Genomic DNA, 15,990 nt, shown 5'->3' with positions numbered 1-15,990 from the left:
ATTTGAGCACAAGAGGCACAGAGGACCTCTAGTGAAGTCAAGAAAAATAGATAGTCACCCTAACATGTCATAGTGAAGCTTGCAAATCTTAGAGCCTTAATGCTATACTGAGTGCAGCTAGGGGGAAGAGATTTTTTTTATTTTATTTTTTATTTTTTATAAACATATAATATATTTTTATCCCGGGGTACAGGTCTGTGAATCGCCAGGTTTACACACTTCACAGCACTCACCATAGAACATACCCTCTCCAATGTCCATAACCCCAGCCCCTTCTCCCAACCCCCCTCCCCCCAGCAACCCTCAGTTTGTTTTGTGAGATTAAGAGTCACTTATGGGGGCGCCTGGGTGGCTCACTGGGTTAAGCTGCTGCCTTCGGCTCAGATCATGATCTCAGGGTCCTGGGATCGAGCCCCGCATCCGGGCTCTCTCCTCAGCAGGGAGCCTGCTTCCTCCTCTCTCTCTGCCTGCCTCTCTGCCTACTTGTGATCTCTGTCTGTCAAATAAATAAATAAAATCTTTTTTTAAAAAAGAGTCACTTATGGTTTGTCTCCCTCCTAATCCCATCTTTTTTTTTTTTTTAAGATTTTAACTATTTATTTATTTGACAGAGAGAGAGAGATCACAAGCAGGCAGAGCAGCAGGCAGAGAGAGAAGGGGAAGCAGGCTCCCTGCTGAGCAGAAAATCCAACGCGGGGCTCGATCCCAGGACCCTGAGGTCACGACCTGAGCCGAAAGCAGAGGTCCAACCTGCTGAGCCACGCAGGCACCTCTCCCAATCCCATCTTGTTTCATTTATTCTTCTCCTACCCCCTTAACCCCCCATGTTGCATCTCCACTTCCTCATATCAGGGAGATCATATGATAGTTGTCTTTCTCTGATTGACTTATTTCCCTAAGCATGACACCCTCTAGTTCCATCCACATCGTCGCAAATGGCAAGATTTCATTTTTTTGATGGCTGCATAGTATTCCATTCTGTATATATACCACATCTTCTTTATCCATCTGTTGATGGACATCTAGGTTCTTTCCATAGTTTGGCTATTGTAGACATTGCTGTTATAAACATTCGGGTGCACATGCCCCTTCGGATCACTATGTTTGTAACTTTAGGGTAAATACCCAGTAATGCAATTGCTGGGTCATAGGGTAGTTCTATTTTCAACATTTTGAGGAACCTCCATACCGTTTTCCAGAGTGGTTGCGCCAGCTTGCATTCCCACCAATAGTGTAGGAGGGTTCCCCTTTCTCCGCATCCTCGCCAGCATCTGTAATTTCCTAACTTGTTAATTTTAGCCATTCTGACTGGTGTGAGGTGATATCTCATTGTGGTTTTGATTTGTATTTCCCTGATGCCGAGTGATATGGAGCACTTTTTCATGTGTCTGTTGGCCATCTGGATGTCTTCTTTGCAGAAATGTCTATCCATGTCTTCTGCCCATTTCTTGATTGGATTATTTGTTCTTTGGGTGTTGAGTTTGCTAAGTTCTTTATAGATTTTGGACACTAGACCTTTATCTGATATGTCGTTTGCAAATATCTTCTCCCATTCTGTCAGTTGTCTTTTGGTTTTGTTAACTGTTTCCTTTGCTGTGCAAAAGCTTTTGATCTTGATAAAATTCCAATAGTTCATTTTTGCCCTTGCTTCCCTTGCCTTTGGCAATGTTCCTAGGAAGATGTTGCTGTGGCTGAGGTCGAAGAGGTTGCTGCCTGTGTTCTCCTCAAGGATTTTGATGTATTTATTTCTCACATTGAGGTCCTTCATCCATTTCGAGTCTATTTTTGTGTGTGGTGTAAGGAAATGGTCGAATTTCATTTTTCTGCATGTGGCTGTCCAATTTTCCCAACACCATTTATTGAAGAGGTTGTCTTTTTTCCATTGGACATTCTTTCCTGCTTTGTCGAAGATTAGTTGACCATAGAGTTGAGGGTCTCTATTCTGTTCCATTGATCTATGTGTCTGTTTTTGTGCCAGTACCATGCTGTCTTGATGATGACAGCTTTGTAATAGAGCTTGAAGTCCGGAATTGTGATGCCACCAACGTTGGCTTTCCTTTTCAATATCCCTTTGGCTATTCGAGGTCTTTTCTGGTTCCATATAAATTTTAGAATTATTTGTTCCATTTCTTTGAAAAAGATGGATGGTACTTTGAAAGGAATTGCATTAAATGTGTAGATTGCTTTAGGTAGCATAGACATTTTCACAATATTTATTCTTCCAATCCAGGAGCATGGAACATTTTTCCATTTCTTTGTGTCTTCCTCAATTTCTTTCATGAGTATGTTGTAGTTTTCTGAGTATAGATTCTGTGCCTCTTTGGTTAGGTTTATTCCTAGGTATCTTATGGTTTGGGGTGCAATTGTAAATGGGATGGACTCCTTAATTTCTCTTTCTTCTGTCTTGTTGTTGGTGTAGAGAAATGCAACTGATTTCTGTGCATTGATTTTATATCCTGACACTTTACTGAATTCCTGTATAAGTTCTAGCAGTTTTGGAGTGGAGTCTTTTGGGTTTTCCACATATAGTATCATATCATCTGCAAAGAGTGATAATTTGACTTCTTCTTTGCCGATTTGGATGCCTTTAATTTCCTTTTGTTGTCTGATTGCTGAGGCTAGGACTTCTAGTACTATGTTGAATAGCAGTGGTGATAATGGACATCCCTGCCATGTTCCTGACCTTAGCAGATAAGTTTTCAGTTTTTCTTCATTGAGAAAGATATTTGCGGTGGGTTTTTCATAGATGGCTTTGATGATATTGAGGTACGTGCCCTCTATCCCTGCACTTTGGAGAGTTTTGATCAGGAAGGGATGCTGTACTTTGTCAAATGCTTTTTCAGCATCTATTGAGAGTATCATATGGTTCTTGTTCTTTCTTTTATTGATGTGTTGTATCACATTGATTGATTTGCGGATGTTGAACCAACCTTGCAGCCCTGGAATAAATCCCACTTGGTCGTGGTGAATAATCCTTTTAATGTACTGTTGAATCCTATTGGCTAGTATTTTGGTGAGAATTTTCGCATCTGTGTTCATCAAGGATATTGGTCTGTAGTTCTCTTTTTTGATGGGATCCTTGTCTCGTTTTGGGATCAAGGTGATGCTGGCCTCATAAAATGAGTTTGGAAGTTTTCCTTCTATTTATATTTTTTGGAATAGTTTCAGGAGAATAGGAATTAGTTCTTCTTTAAATGTTTGGTAGAATTCCCCCGGGAAGCCATCTGGCCCTGGGCCTTTGTTTTTTTGGAGATTTTTGATGACTGTTTCAATCTCCTTACTGGTTATGGGTCTGTTCAGGCTTTCTATTTCTTCCTGGTTCAGTTGTGGTAGTTTATATGTCTCTGGGAATGCATCCATTTCTTTCAGATTGTCAAATTTGTTGGCATAGAGTTGCTCATTGTATGTTCTTATAATTGTCTGTATTTCTTTGGTGTTAGTTGTGATCTCTCCTCTTTCATTCATGATTTTATTTATTTGGGTCCTTTGTCTTTTCTTTTTGATAAGTCTGGCCAGGGGTTTATCAATCTTATTCATTCTTTCAAAGAACCAGGTCCTAGTTTCGTTGATTTGTTCTATTGTTTTTTTGGTTTCCATTTCATTGATTTCTGCTCTGATCTGTATGATTTCTCTTCTCCTGCTGGGTTTAGGGTTTCTTTCTTGTTCTTTCTCCAGCTCCTTTAGGTGTAGGATTAGGTTGTGTACCTGAGACCTTTCTTGTTTCTTTAGAGAGGCTTGAACCGCTATATATTTTCCTCTCAGGACTGCCTTTGTTGTGTCCCACAGATTTTGAACTGTTGTGTTTTCATTATCATTTGTTTCCATGAATTTTTTCAATTCTTCTTTAATTTCCTGGTTGACTCATTCATTCTTTAGAAGGATACTGTTTAGTCTCCATGTGTTTGGGTTCTTTCCAAATTTCTTCTTCTGATTGAGTTCTAGCTTCAGAGCATTGTGGTCTAAAAATATGCAGGGAATGATCCCAATCTTTTGATACCAGTTGAGGCCTGATTTAGGACCAAGGATTTGATCTATTCCGGAGAATGTTCCATGTGCACTAGAGAAGAATATGTACTCTGTTGCTTTGGGATGAAATGTTCTCAATATATCTGTGACGTCCATCTGGTCCAGTGTGTCGTTTAAGGCCTTTATTTCCCTGTTGATCTTTTGCTTGGATGATCTGTCCATTTCAGTGAGGGGAGTGTTAAAGTCCCCTACTATTATTGTATTATTGTTGATGTGTTTCTTTGATTTTGTTATTAATTGGTTTATATAGTTGGCTGCTCCCACGTTGGGGGCATAGATATTTTAAATTGTTAGATCTTCTTGTTGGACAGATCCTTTGAGTATGATATAGTATCCTTCCTCATCTCTTATTATAGTCTTTGGCTTAAAATCTAATTGATCTGCTATAAGGATTGATGCTCCTGCTTTCTTCTGATGTTTATTAGCATGGTAAATTCTTTTCCACCCCCTCACTTTAAATCTGGAGGTGTCTTCAGGTTTAAAATGAGTTTCTTGTAGGCAACATAAAGATGGGTTTTGTTTTTTATCCATTCTAATACCCTGTGTCTTTTGATTGGGGCATTTAGCCCATTTACATTCAGGGTAACTATTGAGAGATATGAATTTAGTGCCATTGTATTGCCTGTAAGGTGACTGTTACTGTATATTGTCTCTATTCCTTTCTGATCTACTACTTTCAGGCTCTCTCTTTGCTTAGAGCACCCCTTTCAATATTTCCTATAGAGCTGGTTTGGTGTTTGCAAATTCTTTCAGTTTTTGTTTGTCCTGGAAGCTTTTAATCTCTCCTTCTATTATCAATGATAGCCTAGCTGGGTATAGTATTCTTGGCTGCATGTTTTTCTCGTTTAGTGCTCTGAATATATCATGCCAGCTCTTTCTGGCCTGCCAGGTCTCTATGGATAAGTCTGCTGCCAATATAATATTTTTAACATTATATGTTAGACTTCTTTTCCCAGGTTGCTTTCAGGATTTTCTCTTTGTCACTAAGACTTGTAAATTTTACTATTAGGTGATGGGGTGTGGGCCTATTCTTATTGATTTTGAGGGGGGTTCTCTGCCCCTCCTGGATTTTGATGCTTATTCCCTTTGCCATATTGGGGGAATTCTCTCCAATAATTCTCTCCAATATACCTTCTGCTCCCCTTTCTCTTTCTTCTTCTTCTGGAATCCCAATTATTCTAATGTTGTTTCATCTTATGGTGTCACTTATCTCTCAAATTCTCCCCTTGTGGTCCAGTAGCTGTTTGTCCCTCTTTTGCTCAGCATCTTTATTCTCTGTCATTTGGTCTTCTATATTGCTAATTTTCTTCTGCATCATTTATCCTAGCAGTGAGAGCCTCCATTTTTGATTGCACCTCATTAATAGCTTTTTTTTAAAATTTCAACTTGGTTAGATTTTAGTTCTTTTATTTCTCCAGAAAGGGCTTTTATATCTCCCGAGAGTGTTTCCCTAATATCTTCCATGCCTTTTTCGAGCCTGGCTAGAACCTGAGAATCATCATTCTGAACTCTAGATCTGACATATTACCAATGTCTGTGTTTATTAGGTTCCTAGTGTTTGGTACTGCCTCTTGTTCTTTTTTTTTTTTTTTTTTGGTGGTGAATTTTTCCGCTTTGTCATTTTGTCCAGATAAGAGTATATGAAGGAGCAAGTAAAATTCTAAAAGGGTGGCAACAACCCCAGGAAAATATGCTTTAACCAACTCAGAAGAGATCCCAAATCGTGAGGGGGGAGAAAGTGGATAAAAAGAGGTTCAGAAAGAAAAAAAAAAAAAAGAAAGAAAAGAAACAATTAAAAAAAGAAAACAAATAAAGAAAAAATATAAAAAAGAAAAAATATATATATATTAGATAAACTAGTTTTAAAAAAGTTAAAAAAGAAAAGGGTAAAAGTTAAAAAAAATTAGCAGAAGAAGAGAAAAAAATTGAAAAAGAAGAAAAAATTAAATTAACTGCAAGACTAAAGAATCATGGGGAGAAAGCCATGAGTTCCGTGCTTTGCTTTCTCCTCCTCTGGAATTCCGCTGCTCTCCTTGGTATTGAAGCTGCACTCCTTGGTAGGTTAACTTGGTCCTAGCTGGATTTCTTGTTGATCTTCTGGGGGAGGGGCCTGTTGTAGTGATTTGCAAGTGTCTTTGCCCCAGGCGGAATTGCACTGCCCTTACCAGCAAAACGCTTGGGTTTGCTTTCGGGAGCTTTTGTCCACTGAGCGCTTTCCATAGAGTTCCAGAGGATGGGAATGAAAATGGTGGCCTCCTAGTCTCCGGCCTGGAGGAGCCGAGAGCCCGGGGCCCAACTCCTCAGTGCACCCTCAGAGAACAGCGCCCAATTACTCCCATATTCCTGGCCTCCAGCCACGCTCCAAGCTCACCAAGCCTGCAACTGGTTCAAGGTAACCCCGAGCTGAGAGCTCACTCCTCGGCTCTGTCTCTGTAGCTGGCTTCCCCGTTCTAATACCTGTAAGCTCTGCGACACTCAGACAACCCTGATCCTTCTGTGACCCTGTGGGACCTGAGACCACGCTGACCCCACGTGGGCTTCACCCCGGTTTAGCCTCTGGAGTGATGTCCCTCAGCAGAACAGACTTTTAAAAGTCCTGATTTTGTGCTCCATTGCTCCACTGCTTACCGGGAGCCAGCCCCTCCCCCGCCATCTATCTTCCCGTTGCTTTGGATTCACTTCTCCGCCAGTCCTACCTTACAGAAAGTGGTTGATTTTCTGTTTCTAGAATTGCTGTTCTTCTTCTCTTTGATCTCCTGTTGGATTTGTAGGTGTTTGCAATCTTTAGATAAGCTATCTAGCTGATCTCCTGCTAGCTGAATTAGTCTCAGCCTGCTACTTCTCCGCCATCTTGACTCTTCCCCGGGGGAAGAGATTTTTATGTAAGGAGGGAGGAACATCAGAATAACATCAGACCTATCAACAGACACCTGGCAAGCCAGAAAGGGTGGGCAAGACACATTCCAGGTAATAAATGAAAAGAACATGCAGTCAAGAATATTTCAACCAGCAAGGCTGTCATTCAGAACTGATGGAGAGGTAAAGAACTTTTAGGATAGGAAGAAATGAAAGAATTATGTGACCACCAATGCAGCCTTGCAGGAAATATTAAGGGGGATTCTATAATCAAAGAGAAACCCAAGAGTCACAAGACCAGGAGGAAACAGAAAATATATAGAAAGAAGAACTTTACAGGCAATACAATAGCAACAAATTCATATCTTTCAATAGTTACTCTCAATGTAAATAGGCTGAATACTCCCATCAAGAGACACGTTTTAGATTGGATAAAAAAGCAGGACCCATCCAAAGGCTGCCTACAAGAACACATTTTGAACCTAAAGATGCCTCCTGATTCAAAGGGAGGTGATGGAGAACCATTTACCACATCATCGGAGCTCAAATGAAAGCTGGGGTAGCAATTCTCATATCCGACAAATTGGACTTTAAACCAAAGACGGTAGTAAGAGATGTAGAGGGACATTATATCATACTTAAAGGGTCCATCCAACAAGAAGATCTAAGTATTGTAAATATCTAGGCCTCCAACATGGGAGCAGCAGATTATATAAACCAATTCATAACCAAAATAAAGAAACACATTGATAGTCATATATTAATAGTAGAAGACCTCAATGCTTCACTGACAAGCTTATCTAAGCAGAAGATCAACAAAGAAACAAGAGCTTTGTATGACACACTGGACCAGAAGGACATCATAGATACGTACAGAACACTCCATTCTAACCAACAGAATACTCATTCTTCTTGAGTGAACATGGAAATCTCTCCAGAGTAGCCATATCCTGGGTCAGAAATCAGGTCTCAACTGATACCAAAAGATTGAGAATATCCCTGCATATTTTCAGACCACAATATTGTGAAACTGGAACACAACAACAAGAAGAAATTTGGAAGGAAGTCAAACACTTGGAAGTTAAAGAGCATCCTGCTAAATAATGACTGGGTCAACCAAGAAATTAAAGAAGAACTTAAACAATTCATGGAAACTAATGAGAATGAACACACATCAGTCTTAAACCTATGGTATACTGCAAAGTTGGTCCTAAACAACAACAAAAACAAAAACTATGTGCCAACAAATTAAGCAACCTGGAAGAAATGGATGCCTTCCTGGAAACCTAAAAAAACTACCACTCTGAAACAAGAAGAAACTGGCCACATGAACAGACCAATAACTGGTAAAGATACTGATGTAGTGAACAAAAACCTCCCTCAAATCCCTCCTAATATTGTTGGTGGGAATGCAAGTTGGTGCAGCCACTTTGGAAAATAATGTGGAGGTTTCTCAAAACATTCAAAATACAGCTACCTTATGACCCAGCAATTGCACTACTGGATATTTACCCCAAAGACAAAGATGTAGTGAAAACAAGGGACATATGTAGCCCAATGTTCATAGCAGCCATGTCCATGATTGCCAAACTATGGAAAGAGCCGAGATGCCCTTCAACAAGACAAACGGATAAAGAAGATGTGGTTCATATATACAATGGGATATCACTCAGTCACCAGGAAAGATGAACACTAAAATTTTGCATCCACATGGATGGGAATAGAGGAGATTATGCTAAGTGAAATAACAACAGAAACTCAGTTATCATATGGTTTCACTTATTGTGAAACATAATGAATAACATAGAGGACATTAGGAGAAAGAAGGGAAAATTAAGGTGGAGGAAAATGGAGGGGGAGACAAACCATGAGAGACCTTGGATCCTGAAAAACAAACAGGATTTGGGAGTGGTGAAAGTATGGGATAGCCCATTAATGGGATTAAGGGGGGCACATATTGCAGGGAACATTGGGTGTTATACGCAAACAATGAATTACGGAAAACAACATCAAAAACTAATGAGGTAGTGTATGGTAAGTAACAATAAGAAATTTTCTTTTTTTAATTTTTTTAAGATTATATATATTTATTTGAGAGAGAGAGCATGAGAAGAGAGAGGTGAATGGTAGAAGCAGACTCCCTGCTGAGTAGGGAGCTCGATGTGGGACTCAATCCCAGGACCCCAAGATCATGACCAAAGGCAGTTGCTTAACCAACTGAGCCACCCAGGAGCCCCCCCAATTTTTTAAATAAAAAATAATAATAAATAGAACTAAGAAATAAGGATACAACTCAGAAAAGGGGTCAATTAGTACATGGAATTATAACATGAAAATTATGTTTTCAATTAATGAAAATTATGTTTAAAAATTAAGAGTTTACATATATAAAAGGAGGAAATAAACCCTCTGATATGTTAAATATATGAATTATTATATTAAATGTAAATGGAGTTATTACTTCCTTTATTGTTTTTTGACCAAAAAATGCAAATTTATTATTTTTAGATGTGTCTTTCAAAATAAGAGCAGGAAAATAACACTGAGCCTCTGAGAAGTCCTGGAGCTTAGTCTCTGAGGAACGAGTTGAGGGGATTTGTGTCACCCTGGGAGCAGATCATCCCAAGGCTCTCTCTGTTACTGTAAAGGGTGGCACAGCACATATGGGGAGTATGAGACTCTGGTCCTTTTTGAAGCCCACACTACTTACTACTTGGTCCACACAAGATGCTCTGGCCAGGAATATCAAAGAGAACTGGAGAGCAGCATGAAATTGCTTCTGAGAAGGGCTCGGAGGGGGCAGCCTTGCCCCTCCCAATCTGGAGGGTAGAACAGTCTCTTGTGATAGAAGAGGGCTTGCTTTGGAAATGGACACCAGGCGCCTGGGAGCTCAATCAGTTAAGCATCTGCCTTCTGCTCAGTTCATGATCCCAAGGTCCTGGGACTGAGTGTTCCCTGCCCAGTGAGAGTCTTCTTTTCCCTCAGCCCCTCTCACCTGCTCCTGCATGCTCGCTCTCTCTCTCTCTCTCTCTCTCTCTCTCTTTCTCTCTCTCTCTCTGTCTCTCAAATATGAATAAATAGAATCCTAAAAAATATAGTAGTGGATGTCCACTGTCTTGGGCTCAGTGTATTACCCAAATGTCTGTGCTGACGAAAAGCTGTGACCATTCCCAGGACAAACTGTCCCACCAAGTCTCACTGTTGTGGCCAAAGCCCATGATGGCTCCTGGCTGAAATCTTTGTACTTGAAATCCTTTCCATAATGGAGAAAACAGCCAGAGTGAGAACCTCAAGCAGCAGCTCTGAGCCACAGGACAAGAGCAAGGTGCTGTTCATGATGACATCCTGGCAAGAGCACAGAAGTCTGCAGTAGCAGGCAGTAGGAGGACAGCATGGCAGATGGGAAGGTAAAGTCCATCCTAATACCAAGTGCCATCTTTCAATGGCACAGATTTCCCTTTGCACCAAGAAAGACTCACATTCCTTCAATTCCAAGGCTCAGGAGAGGTATCACCACATCCACTGCTAGATCAGCTATTGGAGATGGTAGCAGGACAGCTTCGTACAGAAATATGAAGAGTTCCAGCAGGAATAGGTAGCATATGACCACCCACTCAGAAAGAACAGATTTTCCATGGGGTGGACAGCCCTTTTCCTCTGGACAACCACCGGGCAGTGCCATCTTTACTCTAATTACTCCATTTAAAATAAAACACACTTTTCTTCTGTTCACAGGATGTTATTTCAAGAGATATGGCAAAACAATAGAGTTAAAATAGGGAAAAGAAAAGTGCGTTTCATGGATCTTTAACAATCAAACAATCAGCATGGCAATATACACATCAGATCACATAGGCCTTGATTTGAGCATTATTATAACTAATACTATTGAAAATTTTCCCTAAAGGACAAAGCTCCAGTACATTGATTGGTAGATAACAAACATGACTAACTCTACATCTGTATTGTATATTGGCACAGAGATCATACAAATAGATCCATACATGCACAGCTATAGGTATGATTGTGTCAATATCTATTTTTTCTTCTTGTGTTGTGATCAAATTTCTGGAAACAATTTAAGTGTTCCATGTGAGCTACAAATATGGGTTCCACTTTTTGGAACAAAGTTGTATACACAGTCTAAAGAACATCCATATCTAGGGGCACCTGAGTGGCTCAGTCGGTTGCAGCGTCTGCCTTCAGATTGGGTCATGGTCCCAGGGTCCTGGGATCCAGCCCACACTGGGCTCTCTGCTCAGTGGAGAGCCTGCTTCCCCCTCTCTCTCTGCCTGCCTCTCTGCCTGCTTGTGATCTCTGTCAAATGGATAAATAAAGCCTTAAAAAAAAAGAACATACATATCTATATCTAGGTATAGATAGATACACACGTAGATATCAACTACATAAAAATCATTCTGGGCGGGGGTGGGGGGCGTCTGTGTGGAATAGTCCACTGAGTGTTTGACTCGGCTTCAGCTCAAGCGATGATCTGGCAGTTGTGCAATGAAACCCACAGTCAGGTCCATGCATAGTGAAGAGTCGCCCTCAGATTCCTACTTCCTCCCGTCTCCCTCCCCTCTGCCTCTCCATGGGGCCCACCCTCTCTCACTCTCTCTCTTAAGTAAATAAATAAATAAAATAAAAAATAAATAAAATCTTTTAAAAAAAGAACCTCTCTCCTTACATTTAGGAAAATTGAAAATCAAGGAGCCACAACCTCCACATAAACAGAAAGGATTTATGTCTCTACCTTTCAAATGGCTCTCCCTTCAGCTCTCCAAACTCAGTGAAAGTCTCCACCATAAACTACTCTCATCACTTCAGGGATATGAAGGATCACCACCAAACCCCTTTCTTGCCAACAGGCCCAAATCCCCTTCACAAAGGAGAGAAAGATCTGCCTTCCACAGACGCAGATTCTATGGAATTCATGTCATTTAAAAGTGTTACAATCAACTGATGTTACGAATTAGGTAAAATGTAATTCTATGCTCTCCACTACCCATTCCAGTTCAGCCTGTCCATTTCTACCTGAAAATGTTTACAGTGCTCATCTCCCAAGCTCCCATGGCATCATACTTCACATGATTAATTCTTGCCCCTCTAGTAGGAAAACTACAAAATGACCACTGACCCCTAAACCTGTACTCACTGACTGAATTTCCCTCTGGTACATTTCTCTTCAGTTTCACCAATGACCTGACACAAGCTGATCCATTCTCATGCTCCTTCCCCTACACTTCAGTGCCTACTTCACTTCTGGGAAATGTAGGTGACAAATTTACCTGACACACACAAAGACTTCTCAAAAATATTCAGATTGTTTCAGGAGCTGGTGTTTATAATTGCATACTTTCTATGCTCCTCCACTGACCAATAGCGAAACTTCAAACACATGAGTATTTATAAGATAATAATATAGTATCACATTGCAATTACAAGTATGACTTATTGTTAACTTTGAAGGAGATGATCAAGATGTTCTGGTAGCTTCGCATCATTGTACTCGGGACCCTGAGGGGATGAGTGAATTACCAACATTAGGAACATTAAGGAAATTCCTACAATTTACATGTTTCTCATAACATGAGGGGATTTTATATTCCTGATCCATGCAAAGCAGACCATGGATATCCTGGGGTCATGGCTCATGAGCAGAAAGAGACTGAGGGTTGGGAAACACAGAGTGATCACCAAACTGGTGTTCAAAAGGTACCAGCTGAGATGATCAAAAACACCCAAAAGACTACGAAGGACAGAGGAGAGCGTGATAAAGTAGACAAAGGTGCTCAATAGAAGAAGGACGGTTTTGGTGGCTGTAGACTCAGGCGATGATGAGATGGTGGTCCTAAGAATATGTTGGACCCTCTGCTTGTGCCTGTACAGGTGGAAGACCATGAAGCTGCTGGCCCAGAGCATGAGCCCCAAAAATACCACATCAGGGAATGACAACAATGCTACATTCAGTAACTCCCTGCTTTTCTCTAGACGAATACTTGATCAGCACCCGAAACTTTTTCTATTTGTGATATTTTTGTTGTTCAAAGTGACGGTCATAAGCAAAGGAGACAGGATATTTACCAGTATCTGCAAGACCCAGCACAGGACAACTGAAGGGACCATGCACTTGGGAGCTGTCCCTTTAAGTGCTGCCCACCTGGAGTTCCTGGGGCTGATGGTGATAGCTTGGAAGACACTCAGGAGGCAAGTGGTGCCAATGGACACCCCCCTGCCTACCCCAGGCACATAGAGGAAAAATTTGCATCCAAAATCACTAACGATGTGATACCACCCAAAGGATGACATTGTATTGTATATACCAATAGAGAACAGGACCAAAATGTTGCCTACAGTCAGGTTTTTGACAATCAAATCTGTGGGCCTTGGCTTACACCCAGTAAAATCAAGGAGGAGATAAAGGTAAAGAAGAGAGAAGTTCCCCAGAATTCCAATTAGAGTCTGTATTAAGAAGATCACTCCTATTGTCAGATCCCTTGTGGCCATCCTGTCAGTTCTCAGTCAAATATCAGTGACTGATCTCTGTTTTCTGGGCTAGAGGATCCTGCATGGGAATATCACCTGTGCGCCACACAAATTGTGTCGATTGAAATCTGATATTCTTCACATTTCTACACTCCCTACTTTGAAATACCAAAGTTCTTCTGTCATTTTGGGCCTTCCAAGAGTTATATACACAGCCATTGCCAAACACTTGCAAGTGTGAATTGCTGGTTTAATGGGCACCCATGGGGGTCACTTCTTATTTCTCACAGATTCAGGAGGCATTCCTTACTGCATTCCTCATAAAGATGAGGATAACACAGTTACACAGAGGTGAACTGCTTTGTCTCAATTCACTCACCAATCCAGGGTGGGGACTGGAACCGGGCTGGGCTGGTCACAAAGCTGGTACTCTCAATCCATACTATACAAAAAAAAAAAAATAGTCAGCTGTGGTTCTTTAAATAAATCAGATCTCAATGTAGTCTTATGTTTGTACCTTGTCATCTGAATTGAGATTGCTGCCATATTTGAACTTTTCTTAATGATGAGTTTTCACTTATTTAGGAAGACTTTTCCATAATCAAATATGAATGTAAATAAAGCTTTAGAGTTAGTAATAAACTATAGATACACTGACTAGAGTACTCCAAAGGTGCAGGACCCTGCCCCATGACAAGCTGGACTAAATGAATGCAGGAATGACTTAAAATTAGCACATCAACAGAAAGAATCATTTGCTTTCATTCCAGGAGCAAATGTACAAGGCATAGACTCTGCACAAGAAGCACCACTGGCAGATTACATTGTGTAAAGTAGAAACAAAATAACGACTACATTCAGATCATATATGTATTATGTATGTAATTATGAATACCTGATGAAATAAAATTAGTAGCTGTAAAGCAAGATCTGTGCAAGATACTGAAATACCAGACATGCAAAATGCAATATACAGTAAAAATCTTGTATCTTGTATAAGTGACATAGTTTTTGGATTGGTATTCTAATATTTAATAGCAGCATACACAACACAACATACATTATAGTGTAAAAATCATATCTGAAAAGCATTAATTTCTACTTTTCTTAAATGATGCTTCCCTAATTTAATGGAAAAAGTCCCTCAATAACCATTTGATACACAAGTATTTAATCCATTAAGCACTTCATAGACCCAGAGTTAGAGAAACATGTCCACTCCAGCAACTGTGCTCTGACACACTGTGTCTGCTCATGATCACATGATTTCTATATATACATCCAACATTTATTACAAACATGGAGGTGCTATGCGTGCACATGTCAAGATCTGCAAATTATGCTATGGCTCCAGTAACACAGACTCAACAGCAGAATCACTCCAGAACAACAGTCCTTAGGCATATTAAAATTAGAGATCTTTGGAGAAAGTGTTGAACTACTATATTGTACATGTAAAAAAAATGTGATTCTGATGGTTTAGGTAAGTGGAATTAAAATTAACCCTTCAAAAAGTCATTTTTGATGACCCCTCTGATAAAAACACAACAGTCACTGTCGAAGAGGATTCTACTCTGTGGCCTCAGCAGCCATCAGGGGTGGGTGCTAATCTAGGTCCACATCTCTCTTTACTGACTCAGCTCCTGCCTCAGGATGGATTCCACCTCCATACCCGGCTTCAGCACTGGACCACATTCATACATAGAAATCCCCCTTTGTCCACTATGCTCCCTTACCTGGACTCCTGAGACAACCCCTTGCCTTCCAGATTGTACCTCTCAGGTAGAAAGATGCAGAGAACCCACCAAATTCTTCCTGCTGCCCAACTGGAGAGCTCAGGGTGATGGTCAGAGCTGGCAGTACAGGTGCAAGAGGATTGCTGGGCAGTGAGATGTGTTTTTATGACTCTGGGAGCTCCCCTCCCTTCACAACTGCAATTATCATTTCACCTGAAGCAGCATTGGCACTGACGGGCTTGGGAGCTGAGAATATTTTTGAAAACCTTTCTCCCAGGTGCCAATTATGAAGAACAACTACAAGTTTCTCGCTAGCACCTGTTTAAAAAAAAAAAAGATTTTATTTATTTATTGGCTAGACAGAGATCACAAGTAGGCAGAGAGGCAGGCAGAGAAAGAGAGAAGGAAGCAGGCTCCCTACAGAGCAGAGAGCCCAATGCAGCTCACCTTTTCCCTTTGCTCCCCAGTTTTCTAGGCCTCTTTCTCATTATATGGAAAAAACCACACACTTTAAAGGTGTCCTTTACATACATAACAAATCTTGGAACACTGCAAAAGAAACTAATGGTGTATTTTTCTTTAAAATCTTTTATTTATTTATTTTAATTTATTTTCAGCGTAACAGTATTCATTGTTTTTGCACCACACCCAGTGCTCTATGCAATTTGTGCCCTCTCCAATACCCACCACCTGGTTCTCCCAACCTCCCACCCCCGCCCCTTCAAAACCCTCAGATTGTTTTTCAGAGTCCATAGTCTCTCAGGGTTCAGCTTCCCTTCCAATTTCCCTCAACTCCCTTCTCCTCTCCATCTCCCCTTGTCCTCCATGCTATTTGCTATGCTCCACAAATAAGTGAAACCATATGATAATTGACTCTCTCTGCTTG

General features: G+C 40.6%; 1 protein-coding gene and 1 pseudogene across 1 annotated transcript; both read right to left on the bottom strand.

Moving 5' to 3' along the window:
• Window positions 1-10,077: 10,077 nt before the first annotated feature.
• Window positions 10,078-10,564, bottom strand: LOC116580043 (annotated as a pseudogene).
• Window positions 10,565-12,453: 1,889 nt separating this feature from the next.
• Window positions 12,454-13,392, bottom strand: LOC116579164 (vomeronasal type-1 receptor 4-like). Its single transcript, XM_032324160.1, is given in 1 exon segment — window positions 12,454-13,392. A coding segment is annotated over 1 exon segment (936 nt). The 5' UTR covers window positions 13,390-13,392.
• Between the last annotated feature and the right edge of the window lie 2,598 nt (window positions 13,393-15,990).

This window comes from Mustela erminea, chromosome 19 (assembly GCF_009829155.1).
Source record: "Mustela erminea isolate mMusErm1 chromosome 19, mMusErm1.Pri, whole genome shotgun sequence".
NCBI lineage: Eukaryota > Metazoa > Chordata > Mammalia > Carnivora > Mustelidae > Mustela > Mustela erminea.
The sequence above is the reverse complement of the archived record's forward strand: the minus strand, read 5'-3'. Positions and strand labels throughout refer to the sequence as shown.